This window comes from Paramisgurnus dabryanus, chromosome 16 (assembly GCF_030506205.2).
Source record: "Paramisgurnus dabryanus chromosome 16, PD_genome_1.1, whole genome shotgun sequence".
NCBI lineage: Eukaryota > Metazoa > Chordata > Actinopteri > Cypriniformes > Cobitidae > Paramisgurnus > Paramisgurnus dabryanus.
Genome location: NC_133352.1, coordinates 30201820 through 30216005, shown reverse-complemented (window position 1 = coordinate 30216005; position 14186 = coordinate 30201820). Strand labels below are relative to the sequence as shown.

General features: G+C 38.5%; 1 protein-coding gene across 18 annotated transcripts in view; it reads left to right on the top strand.

Moving 5' to 3' along the window:
• LOC135760849 (protocadherin alpha-C2-like) overlaps window positions 1-12862 on the top strand; it is a 115439-nt gene extending 102577 nt beyond the window's left edge. For all 18 annotated transcript variants that reach the window (XM_065274947.1, XM_065274920.1, XM_065274929.2 and 15 more), the window contains 2 exons: window positions 1363-1448; window positions 10228-12862. In XM_065274947.1, coding sequence (XP_065131019.1) covers window positions 1363-1448; window positions 10228-10526 — 385 coding nt within the window. In that variant the 3' untranslated portion in view covers window positions 10527-12862. The remainder of the gene's footprint in view (window positions 1-1362; window positions 1449-10227) is intronic.
• The last annotated feature ends 1324 nt before the right edge of the window (window positions 12863-14186 follow it).

The following is a 14186-nucleotide window of genomic DNA, read 5'->3' as shown; positions in this document are numbered from 1 at the left end:
GAGAGCAAAAAGATTTTTTTTAGAGATATGAAGCCAGAATGTTAAGTTCAAGTAATACAATTTTTGACCACAAATTTTGCAGTTATAGCTCTGTAATAAGACCTTACACTGTAATGTATAAGTTAAAGAAATGCTGTTGAGATATAATAACTCTTTAAGTATTTTGCAGTGATAATCTGATTTTTTTCCATCTGGTTTAGCAATAACATTTATTTGAGTTCAGGTCTGTGTGCAACATTTTGTTTGAAACCTTTTTCTGACAGAAGCAGGGTGTTCAACAAGAGAAATAAATAATTTAGTTCAGGAGATTTTCTTTGGATGACAATTGTTAGAAGGGAAAGGTTGAGAAATCAGTGACATCAGACATAGAAAAATCATTTTAGAGGCGGAGTTGTTTTTTGATAATTGAAATGCTGACATTTTTTGGCATAAAATGCACCTATAAATCATGCACCTAGAATAGTGTCAGTGTTTCCTGCCAACATTTCTTATTGACTTTGAAGGTTAAACTGTGAACCCATTCCCTTTACTATAGTATTGATACCCTTGATAAGTTTGAGATACTTTGAAATGTTGAGTGTACAGAGAGTTTAAGATAAAATCACAGATGTGGTGTGAATGTGCAGGACAGATAAATGTAATCCTTAATCTCTAATCCAGTCTACTGTATTCCCATTCTTGTGACAGTCCTACATTTTCCTCTGGCTCAGTCATGAACTCCATCTTAACCACGCGCACAGTTACAAAACAAATCCTGCCTTCAGGCACCAACTTTCATCTTGTAATTATTTAAAACATCATCAGTCAAGTTTATGCAGACTCATACTGTGAGGTCCAAAAATCTGAGACACTAGTGACATGATTCTATTGTACATTTTCCTAATTTTTTTTCTATCAAATGTTTTTGAGCAAAATGATTTTCAGATTTTTTTCAGAATGTTCCTCATTGGCTTTAATGATACAGTTATGAAGCTAAGTACTAATATAAATCTGATGATCATGTTCTCCAGCAGCATCTCAGAATATTTTGGTGACCTTAAATATTTATGTATGTTATGTACTTTGTTTATTTATTAAATTTATTTCAAATTTTAGCTAAATTTATTCATTATTTAAACTTTAAGAGGTGGTTTCCCGGGGAGGGCTTATCCTAATATAGCCTAGTCCTGAATTAATCTAAACCCTGTCCAGGTTTAAATGAAAGAAACATAAAAAAACAAATCTGATTTCTGAGAACATTGTAATGTGGATTACCAAGAAAATTGAGAAATATGTTTGTGCTGGTTAACCAAGGAATTTGAATCAAGATTTGAGTCAGCTGATAAAAAGTTTAACAACAATCTCTTGTGTTTGTTTGCGTAGTTCGGTCCACATGGAGGAGTCGTCTGTGATGCAGGGAGCTCATGGAGTTATGGTTCAGAATTGGCCTACGGTCTCCAGTGCTGCGGGTAAGAAAAGAAATAGCAATGAATATAAATACAGAGTAAATGGAGAAAAAGCCATACATAATATTATGTGTCTCCTCTCAAGTTTCACATACAACTCTCAGCAATGTCTCAGACTTTGCTCAGATTTTTCAAGATCCCATACACTGCCAGAAAAATAGTCCCAAGCAGTCAATGGGACAGTACCCTTTAAAAAGATCCTAATTGTACAGATATGTATACATTTGATATAAAAACATATACCTTTGGGGTACTAATAACTCTTTAGGTGCAAATGTGTACTTTTTGAAAATGTACCACCCCAGTGACAGATGGATTTTACTACCATTATTTTTTTTACCAGAAATTGCAATATGAACTAAAATATTTCTCATCTAATTATACCAAGACCAGGTAATCTTAGCTAATCGGTCTGCATTTATTTATAGCCATATACTTTTTCACCATGTCCAAGTTTTAGAGAAACATCTGAGATCCATCCCTAAGCAATTTATTCATGAAATACACTATTTAAAAAAGACGCTTCATGATGCCATAGAAGAACCATTTTGTGCCAAATGGTTCCATAAATAACATTTAACATCTATAGAACCTTTTTGTTTCACAAAATATTTTTGTGTTGGTAAAAGTGATTTTTTTTTCCACATTATAAAGAGTCTAGAAAATAATAGTGCTTTTAAAGGAACATTAAACTGAATGGTTCAGGAACCACTGCTGTGGAAAACCATTAAGCGCTTTTATTTTTAAGAGTAAACACGTTTACAAGTTTAACATTTCAACCAAGGCTTCCATGAAACTGTAAGGAATTCTACTTTGGATACTAAAGGGGATTAAAAAAAGATATAAAAAAATATCTGGCCAATCCGCTATGTGTCCTGAGGGTTCGGGCACACTGGTATTCCCCCTGAGGACCATCAAACTTTCTTATCTCGAACTGGACTCTCTTCTTTCTCTCCAGTCTCACACTCTTTCCAGCATTCTTTTGCTTGCGTGATTCATTTCCTGCGGTCTCTTATGCGTTGGCCTCTTTTGCTGATCTACTGCAGTGATGCAGGGATGGATAAAAATGACCTACATGAGGCTTCTATAGGATCCCGGCTGAGCACTTCAGAGAGGAACTCAGTGCAGCTCACAGAACACAGCGCAATATATTAATGTCTTCATCATCCGCATATTTGGCCACATCTAACGTTTATGCAAATTCACATTGAAGACATCAGAAAACAACCAAACTTAAAAAAAATGGTTAAGGAACGTTCACATAGAAATAAAAAAAATTTTCTCAGCTCTATGTTATTAAACACTTAAATTTTTTATTAACATTTTATTTTCTCTTTAAACTTTAAGATTCTGACTGATGGCCTGTTTTACATAAAGAAATTAACACAGATCTATTGGTGTAGAAAGGTGATGACCATAATACTTTCAAAATAGTGAATTGAAATTTCCCACAATCTGATAGCTGCAGAATCATTTAACAGTGGGTCTTAATGTGAGACTATACAGTATGGATTAGTTTAGGTGGCCTGTTTGAGCTGTACGATGAAGAAAGTGACACAGATTTGAGATTTCCTACGATCTGACCACATCCAGCGTAAACCCAGTTTATCAGCCGAAAGAGGAAATGACACGGTGACTGGGGACGTGAAGGTTATCTGCTCAGAGCAAACCGCAGCCAAAGCCCAGAGAGATGACTCGATTAGCGGATGAATGTTTATGAGGATCAGTCCAGACTATTTCAACACAAGCACGCACACACTGTGCCTCGCAATGGAGACAGCTATTCATGATGATTAATCCACAGTATTAGATTCTGTCTCTACAGTGCCCATTTACTTCCTCTCTCTCTTTCTTGCACTCCAAATAATTGATAGATCTCCTGTCTCTGTGTGAAGGACAGAGTCCGTGTTATTAATCAGAGATGTCCACACATACTCAGAAACTCCACTTACAGTACAAGCTAATCACTACTGCGTCAACAAAAACATCCAGGCTATAGAAATGAAGATAAAGTATGTTTTAGCGAACAATCAACTAGCACATAACAAATGTAATCATGAACGTTCAGCTCTAGGCTTGTGTGTTTAGTCATTTAATACTAATTTGGCCAATTGTTAAATGTTCTGCTAGCACAAATATGATGATGTTTGATAGTTCACATGCATTTTTAAGCAGTGCCACCATTGACCTGCAACGTGCTCTTATTCATTTTATTTGGGAGATAAAAAATTTATTATCACATGTGACTTGAAGCAGTGCCTGTATGGATCTTGAGCAAGTCGTACGTACTGGCTAGAGTTGCTACCTGGGTCACAGGGTCATTGGCTGGGTGCGAGGAATGAATATTTAATTTCCAAATTAGCTCAGCGTGAGGGTTATGAATGTCTATGTTCAGGTCAGACCCTATCGGACAGAATGATGATCTGATATCTTGATGCGTTCAGAGTAATGGAGGTAATTTAGTTTCAATAAGATGAAAAAGAGAGAGCGTGTGAGAGAGAAAACGGGCGCAATCATTGTGCGATGAAAGGGCAATTTGTTCTAATTAAGTCTGTGTTGATGACTGGAGCAGTAGAAACTGTGGAAATAAATGAAATAAGCCACTTTAGATGCTCTCTCCATCTCTCTACACTCTGTCTCTTCCTCTCTACCTCCATTATTTCCCTTTTGCTCTGTATGTCCCTCTCAATGTTTCTCAGTCGTGTAGCTGATGTAAAGGCTGAGCTGTGAGATCTAGGGGGCTATTAAGATTTTTCAAGTACAAGTTGAAACAAACCCTACATCACGGGCCGACTGGGACAAAAAATTGGCCTTGGCATTTTGGACCAGAATGGCCCCTCATTCGATAACGCACACATTTTCCGTTTTTTTTGGTCTTTTGAATGTGTATACCAACCATGATATAATAATTAATAATTCCTTACATTTATATAGCGCTTTTCTCAGTACTCAAAGCACTTTACATATGAATGGGGGAATCTCCTCAACCACCACCAATGTGCAGCATCCACCTGGATGATGCGATGGCAGCCATATTGCGCCAGAACGCCCACCACACACCAGCTTATCAGTGTAGAGGAGACAGAGTGATATAGCCAATTAGTAGATATGGGGATGATTCGTAGGCCAATGGGCAAGTTTGGCCATTATCGAGAACAAATAAATTTAATGAAAGCTACCAGAACAGACAAAAAGTGTGACCAAAGGTGTGGACGGACTTTGTTAGCATGAGAAGGAAACATGGATACACAGTTTTCAACGAAAACTCGATTTCCTTAATTTGATTGATTAAAAATTGGTAATTGATTGATTCGATTGGTTGGGAGTCGTTTACGATGGCTTCTGTGAATAGAAACTCCCGCCGCCTTTCATTTTGATTTGTCAACATTTTGACACTGCAACTACGTCAGTGAAGCAAATAGCATATGGGCCGAAGGGCCGGTGGTTACTCTTGCGCTATTTATTTTTTTTTATTTTTTATTTTTAATGCATTACGCCTGCAGGACCAAAGTGAAATGGGTTGGTGCTTAACCATGTGACCTGGTCAGAAACATTAATATATAGATTAAGAAAGTGTCAGACTCAGGACTGTCTGCCCAAATAGCTCCGTGGCCGATCGGGAAAATGCCCGGTATGCCAATTGGCTAGTCCGCCCATGCCCTATATTTTTCTTTATTTGCCGTCATGTCGTTCCAAACGTATGACTTGTTTCTGTTAAACACAAAAGCAAAAATATAAGAGAATGCAAACGATTTTGTGACACTCTCAAAGGGACAAACAAACACCATTTATTTAATATATAATATAATATAATTTAATAGAATGAGGATAATATACATTCATTAGTGTTGGATGTTATTGACGTCAAGTCCTGTTGTAAAGAGTCTATATGATTTTTAAATAAGATCTGCAGAAAAGAGGCGGGGTCAGGTAATTATGTTTTTTTACCAGCAGCAGGTGAAAATGTGGACATTTATGTCATAAATCTGTAGCAGTGTGATGCTGATTTATGATGGGATGCCTGGAGGTTTGTGCTGTATTAAGCTGCAGCTCTGCATTTTTATGAGCTTCATTTAGCCCTGCTGTGCAAAACACTGGAGAAGCCAACGCCCGTCTCTTTCTGTCTCTCTCTCTCTCTCTCTCTCTCTCTCTCTCTCTCTCTCTCTCTCTCTCTCTCTCTCTCTCTCTCTCTCTCTCACTGTAAGACAGATGGACAAAACATCAGAATTACCTTAATGCACTTAAGACCGTGCATGTCATCTCCCTCATCCTTTGTATGTTTTATTTTGTCTAGATGTGGTATAATGTTATTCATGGAGTGTTTGAGAGAAGAACAGTGTTTTAGATGCAGAAGGTAGGTAGACAGCAGCCTTAGGGAGAAAGGGACAGAGAAAGTGACAATGAGAAGAAAAGGGTGACTATGGGGCGAGTGAAAGAGAAAACTGAGAGAAAGAGAGAGAGAGAGAGGAGGGGCTGTGACTGCCTCTGTTGCTAGGGGAGAGAAGCATTTGACCATTTGAGAGAGAGAGAGAGAGAGAGAGCATTCTGTATTAGTTTCCATCAGTGTCTGTGCCACAGCCACAGAAGAGGCAGTTGCCACGGCAACCATTCATACCACAAACAGGGTGTTGAAAATGCAGAGAGAGTGAGAGCAGTAAGGGAGCGATGCAAAATGGAGCGAGAAAAAGAAGATAGACAAGCGTATACACAAAAAATGAATTTTTTGTGTTAAAGGAAAGCTAAAAGAAAACATTTTGTATTGCAGAGGTAAAAGGTTTTTTAGCTGCTCTTTCATCATCACTGAATAAGCTACACACACTGCTTTAGAAAAAGGGAGGGATGGATGGAGGGATGAGTGTGACCTATCCTGTTTAAAGATCACCTCTGCAGGTGGGCAGTCCACAGGCTCTCAGTTCAGCTGCAATGCCATATGTCGAACAGAATCCCTTGCCTACAATGCAACACATACCCATGCGTTAAATGAAAATTTTAACCAATAAGTAACAGTGAACAGAAGAAACCTTTTTGCAGGAGTGCTTGCATGTGTTTGCTTTCAAAACATGTCATTAAGAGATACTTAGATGTAATATACACACATGCATGTATACTCCTGCTTAACATCTCTTCATCCCTCCAAGCCTAAAAAAATACATTTCTTTTTATGCACTTAATGGGCAGCCATTCACTGCAGTGCCCAGGAAGCAAATGGCAGAAAGATGCCTTGATCAAGAACACCTTAGCCGTCTGGGGAATCGAACCGGTAACCTTTGGGTTACAAGTCAGATTCTTGTCAGACAACCACCAAGCATAATTCTCTTAGACAGTGCAGCACTCTTACACACACACACACACACACACACACACACACACACACACACACACACACACACACACACACACACACACACACACACACACACACACATACACGCACACACATGCTGCTGTCCTGGCAATCTCATAAAAAATCCTGTGTGCACCATCTGGCATGTATTTTATCAGGATTACTAGAGCCTGATTTTCCAAGGTGTGACACTCACACAAACACGCAGACACAAACACTTCCTAAACAGAGATATTCATTAGTCACACACACACACACACACAAATTATGTAAGTAGCATTAATTATTTTGTCCCAAAAGATGACATGAACAGACAGTAAATAAACTACAGTTATGATCCTTTAAAATTCTGTGATTCTCAGACTAGACGGTATATGAAAACCACCCATATTCTGCAGGGCCAAAAACGAATTTAAAACTGTTGTCACACACAGTGCTTTAAATGAGAGATGTGGTTTCATAAACAAACCCATAATTATTTGCATGTGCAGTGCTGCTCAGAAATATCATCCTCAAACTGCCGTTCCTCGCCTCATCTTCCTCTTCTGAATTATGTAAGACAAAACTGCACTGTTCTAGGAGAGAGAGAGAGAATGAGAGACCAAGAGACTGGGAGGGGGTTGGAGGACGATTCAGTGTTCTCCACATCACCATTTTATGAGCCGACTCTTTCACTGGTCGTAATAATCATACTCCTGTATTACAGCTTATTAAACCTGTGCTATTATCTGTGAGCCATCATAGATCTTTATCCAAATGCTACATTACACAAAAGGTCAAGAGAAGGGAGAAATAAACAGAGGTGGGTGTGGCTGTTACTATAGGATGGAGGAGAAAAGGATGACATTTTTTGTCTTTAAGAAATTCTATACAATTCCTCTCTCCATTAAGTACAATAAGTATATACTTATTCATTAAGTAAAATGTAAAATGTTTTAGACTTTTAATTTTGGTAGTGTAGTGAAATTAAGTTAGAAGTCTGTAGCATTGCTTTTTCCAATTAGTTTTACTTTAATGCTGATCAATTGTTCTCATTCTGACAGGAAGTCAGAGACAGAGAGGAAAGACAGAGAGAAAATAGATAGAGACTTGAGAGAAAGCAAGAGTTTGTGTATGTGTGTGGGGGATTTGGAAGGAGAGGCATGCAGTTCCCTGAGGTCTCATAATAAATGCTGCCTATTGAGTCTCTGTTTCTTTCTCCGTCTCATCTCAAACACACAGACCTGCATACACAACCTTGTGCTCACACATATCTTATGAAGAATGTTTCTGAGGTTGTAATCCATCTTAATCTTCACCTCAACATAAGCGATAGACAAAAGGCAGGGGCAAACACACACCTACTGTAGATACACAGGAAAATGTGAAGTGTGTATTGTAGTGATCCATTGTCGTTATAAATGAGATTAACTTCTGATTAGACAGAGAGAGAGAGAAAGAGAGAGAGAGAGGAGGCAGTGTAGTCTGCAAGGGATGTAGTGCATACAGATCAGACCAGTTACCAAAATCTGCGATATTTTTAAATGTGAAATGGTTGCAACTAAAGAGAAACCGATCCGTGAATAGACACTGAACAATAGTAAATGGGCGGTTTCCCAGACAGAGTTTAGATTAATCCAAGATTAGGCCTTAGTAAAATTACTACATTTTTTTACAAACATACTTTAACATTAACATTACTGTAACAGTTAAAACATCTTAAACAACCATTAGTCGTGGAGAAGACTTAAAAGTCCCGTTCTTCCTGTGGTTTTAAAGCTTTGATTGTGTTTACAGTGCGCAATATAACATGTTCTTATGTAACGTGTAAGAAAGCGCAGCATTTTTCACACAATTTACTTATCTGTATAGCACTGTTTTCCCTGTCCCGAAAACGGGCTGATGTCTTCCTTGGTATATGAAGCTTAGCTGGCGACTGACGTTTTTATGTGGGCAGAGTTTAGTCAAACACTTTTGCTTTGTCGTCGTTCAACCAGGATGAGGGCTGTAGTCCTGGGCGTTCGCTGTAGGCTTTGAAAGGGAAATTCTGTTAAAGAAAATATATCGCCTGGCAGTGAACTTTGTGCTTTATCATTTTGCAGGTATTATTTATGCTATAACAGCAACATTACACATTAACTAAAGTTAGAAAAATAGGATCAGGAAGAACGGGACCTTTAAGCCCTGTCCAGGAAATCGTTCCAAAGTGAAAATTGAAGAAATGTTATTTAAGAGGCAAAACTTAAACCGATAGTTCATTGAAAAATGAAAATTAGCCTATGATTAACTCACCCCCAAGCTGTCCGAGTTGCATATGTCCATAGTTTTTTAGACAAACACATTTTCGGTTATTTTAGAAAATATTTTAGATCTTTCTGTTGATTAAATGTAAAGTTACGGGTCCAGCCATAGTCCACGACCTTCAAGTCCAAAAAAAGTGCGTCCATCCTTCACAAATTAAATCCAAACGGCTCCAGGATGATAAACAAAGGTCTTCTGAGGATAATCCATGCGGTGTTGTTGTAGAAATATCCATATTTAAAATTGTATTAACGTAATTAACTACCTTCCGGTAGCGCCGCCATCTTAGTCTCATCCGCATTCAGGATGAGCGCGTTTCTCTGCTGCTGCTCTGTCCCCCCGCCCTCCGAATTTGTCATACGTCACTAAGAAAAGTGCGTACACTACGTTAATACTCTCTCCTGAGTCTAAGATGGCATCAGTGTTTCTCAATTCCAGTCTTCGCACCCCGCTCCCAGAATGTTTTAGATGAATAACACGTCTTTATTAAACACCTTTCAACTCTAAAATCCTAAAACATTAGGCTTGTTGGAATTGGTGCAATGCAGATTGATCGCCGTGTGACATCACAGTACCTCTCTTGTGGTACGCCGGTGTCACACGCTGAACAATTGTTAATCCTGGTGTCACATACTGTCAAGCTAGCCTTTTGTAGAATTAGCTTTTTTTATATAGGGAGACATCAAAAACATTCAGGCAGGGCTGGAGTTGAGAAACAACTTTATAGATGTGTCATTCTTTATGTGATGTTTTTGTGTAAAATTGGTTTGGATTGTTTGTGAGAGCCTTTATTCTCTGGTTGGTTATAGATTGTCAGATTTGTTGTTTCTTCAGGTCAGAAAATCCAGCACAGTCACACTACAGCGTTTCTCCTTCTCTCAGGCTAAATGTTGCTAATTTACTGTGGTTTCTCTGGGACTGTTTTTACCCCAGTGCTGAGAAAGAACAGCAGAAATTTATGTCTGAAGAAAAAAAAATTCAGCTTGTTTATAGTTGATGCCCGTAAAACGACCACATTCTGTTGAGTTGTTTATTATGGGCTAGTTGCTGTTTAGAATTTGTAACATAAAAAGTTATGTTGTACAGTTCTGAAGCATCGTATTTCTATTTTGATTTTAATATTTATGAAGATTGTAATAGTTTCTCTTTCTTTTTCAGACCAGGAGGGTGGAGAGGTCTCTCCTCCCATAGGTGCCGGAGTGGACAGTAACAGTTGGCATTTCCGGTACGGTCCTCCAGGGGGTCCTCCTCCGCACCTGAAACCGGGTGAGGTTCCTCCCGAAGCCTTCATCATTCCTGGTTCTCCAGCCATTATTTCCATCCGACAAGGACAAGATGGAGACGACAAGAGCGACTTTATTTCCTTCGGAAAAAAGGATGAGGCCAAAATGAAGAAGAAGAAAAAGAAGAAGGAGAAGAAGGACAAACGGGACAAAGGAAAGGATGACGACGACTAAAGAGAGAGAGAGAGAGAGAGGAAATAGATTTAACAGAAAAGACAGACGTCTCAACAGCAGTCTGGGGAAAAAACAAAAATTACTTTTTTTAATGCATGGTCCTATCTGAAGCTTTGTGTTTATCTCTCGCATTTACAGATATAGCCAGTGTTCCCTTACTCCTTAATGAAATCATGCGATTGTTTAATCTGGATTTGTGATCAATATCTCAGATCACTCAAAATTTATCCCACCCCTTCAGACTGATGTTGGTATTTCTGTCTTGATTGTGGTTTTTGTTTTTCCGATAGGGAGACGAAATCAGATTTGAAATGTTTGTAAGCTGTGTCACTTCAGATGGATTGAAAAACATTGAGGGAGGGGGGTTTAGTTTGTGGTTCTGGAATCAGAACGCACGCTAGTGTAAATAGACAGGCGGGTCACCACATGTAAAACAACCTGCTCAAATATTGCTTTTAATTATTCACTTATCCTGTGTGGAAAACATCTTGAAAACAGAGACACTGAAACATGTTTTCACTCTCAAAAGCAGCATTTTATAAAAAAGACAAAGAATTGAATGATGGAATGCACTTTTTTTGTTGCTTTAATTTTGTTACCAGCTAACGTCCTCCACAGAAAAGTACAGTATATATGTGAGCAGTCCTGTATGTACCCTCGCATACACGTATATAAACACACATCTAGTAAACAGGGTTAAGAACCAATGCGTTTCCTGAGGCTCCCGCTATCTCTCCTGCTCTGAACTGATTTTAACTCAGTAAAGCGTGAAGTTTGGTCTTGAGATCTTTGGCATGTATGTATGTTTTAACCATGATGGGTCTATTTCAGCAGTGGGATGGATTTACTCTCAATGGGATGTAAAACTCATGGGCCAATATATCTGGAAGCTGTCTTAGAGCGTGATTATGAGCCCTGTTATGGCAGAGAATGTTTATGCATATTGACCAGTATTATTGTTGCTTCACCAAACCTTAAACACTTTTCACCTTATAAACTGTCCTGTAATATCCTCTGTAGATATGGAATGTGGGTTATGGTGTGAGTTTTGAATTGCACTGCCCCATGCCCGTAGACCCTGACCTCCTTTAACCCTGACTTTGTGCCTGTTCTCTCAGCTCATCACTGGACTGCGTCCGGTGTCTTACTCTCTTTAACAGATTCTCCTCCCTTCTGCGTGATGTCTGGAGGATCAAGGACACACCTCAAGGGCAATGAACATATTAGTTAGGGGTTTTCAAATTGGGGCAAAGAAGTGCAAGGGTTTTCTTGAGCGTGTTTTTATAAGCTTTAAGTCAACTTTATTGCTACTGTACAGAGCTTTTGTCTGTCTGTCTCGTTCTGTCTGCCAGGTAGGCTAGCTCTAGACATGTGGTAATGCATACAATGCCTGTCACGCCCTCCCTGCAAAATTTTTGGGGCACTTTTACAGACGGGCCCCCAATGAGTAATCTATGGTTAGTGCGGGCCTTCATTACAGGGACTGGGATTTCATTCCTCGTTGCCTCTTTAAATTGCCTGAACTTCGCAACAGACTGTTGTCTCCACCCGTCATGCCTTTGAACCCCAGTTTCTTTCACGCAGCCTGTTTATCCTGTCGCAAACTGATGTCACAACTACACAAATGTGACCGCTGCATGACCATACAAACAGAAAACACTTACTATATAGAGATATATATGAATATAGATATAGATGGCTATGATTTGACTATTTTTGTTTATGGTTTTGAATCATTATTCACAAAAGAGGTTTGTGTATGTCTCTGAGGCTTTTGCATACTGACATCTTTGCACTGATAACAGTGGACCGTTATAATGTTACTAATCCTTTAGTATTTGTAAATGCGCTATAGTGTCATGCCCTGAAGCTCTCGGTTTGATCTTACGCTTTTCATTTTTTGTTATGAGAACAAATAAAAGACAAAAAAAAACACTTTTGTGTTCCGCTTTGACATATTGATCAATCTAGCACTGTATATTGTAGCTAAATTATGTATGATCACTCTATCTCTTCTCTTTCACTTCTTTGACAAAAAATGGGAAACAATCCTGATGTAAAATACAATATATGTAGTGTACAGTATGCTTGTATCTAGTGAGCGTTCATGCTGTCATAATTTCATAGTGTCTGGTGGTGGTTGCGCAACCGAATGGCGCTCATCTGTTGTAAAACCTTGTTTTTGTACATCTGCTCATCAGTATGTGATGGTGATTTAGTGATGTCCATTTCTTTCTTCCTTTCTCTTCTTCCTGATTTATTTCATTACAATGAAAAAGTGGTAATGTGTTTTGTTTATAAATCACAAAATAAACTTTTCTTTCTTAATAATGTGACATATTGCCTTGCTTCTGTGTCTATGAGCTGACTGTTAAAATGATTGCTTAATATGATTTAATTCAGAAATATTAAATTGTATTCTATTTACAGTGTCACCATTAAAGCAACACAATACACCAAGGTATAACTAGAAACTACTGAGATGTATACACTTCACTATACACAATATAAATGTGGGTCAAAAGGGATTAATCCAACATGTTGGGTTGAAATGTAACCTTTGCTGGGTTGTTTTAACTAATTGATAGGTCAAATATAAACTTTTTTTTAACAATTTAATCCAATGGCTGATTTGTCCCTTTTTGACCTAAGGGCTCTGTTACTTTTGGCTTGGCCACTTTCCTTTTATAGTGATTTCAACATGAGACATCTTAGAGGGTGTTTGTGCTGGAAAAAAAATCGCACTCAACATCTCTCTCTTTAAGATTAGTGAGAAAGACAGAGAGAGAGAGAGTTTGGGAGTGTCTGTGTTAAGAGCATGCTGAGGATGGTTCAAAAGTTCAGCTTTGTAATTCTGTCTGTAAAACTTTCCTAACACCCTCTCTTTTGTGTTATCTTGGAGGCTGTTTCTATGGTTACCATAAGGATGGGATGACTCTCCATGGCAACAGCTCAATTCAGAATTAAACGTCTAAGCAGAGGTTAAGATGAACATAAGGGAAAGATTGTTTTGGGACAGATTGTGCAAGTATAATTGACAGTCTAATATAGCTTTATCATGACCCCAAGCTCATGAGAATGGGCGTTTTACATTTTCTCAACACAAGAAACAAACATAACAATGCTAAACCAACATAGTGAGAGGATTTGACAAGAGATCCAACATTCAGAGAGACAGACCGATCAAATATAGAAAGACGGATAAATATCACACTCTATTAGCATATATCACAACCAAATTAGGACAACACCCAAGGGTCCACCAAATTGCAATGTCCACATGCTGGCAAAAAACACATCAAATTAAAAATGTATTATGTAAGACCTTCATTTAATTTAACAATGCCATGGACAAACTTTTCACCCCAGTACCCATGACCTAAGCTTAATGACAGTGATAGTAGCCTGTCCACCCCAGTTCATCTTCTCTTGGTGACTGATGTGAGCAGAGATGAGGTGAGTGTTCTTGTATGATCTCAAAATGACTCAGCACGCAAATCCTACCATTACCACACACTTGCAAATCAGAGACAGTGACGACTAAATGAAGGGTTGTCATAAATCAGAGACTGATGCACAAATTGCCAGCCACCACAGAGATAATAAAACTGCAGGTTTGAAAATCAATTGAGGTTTGGCTCTCAATCACTGAGTTTACAA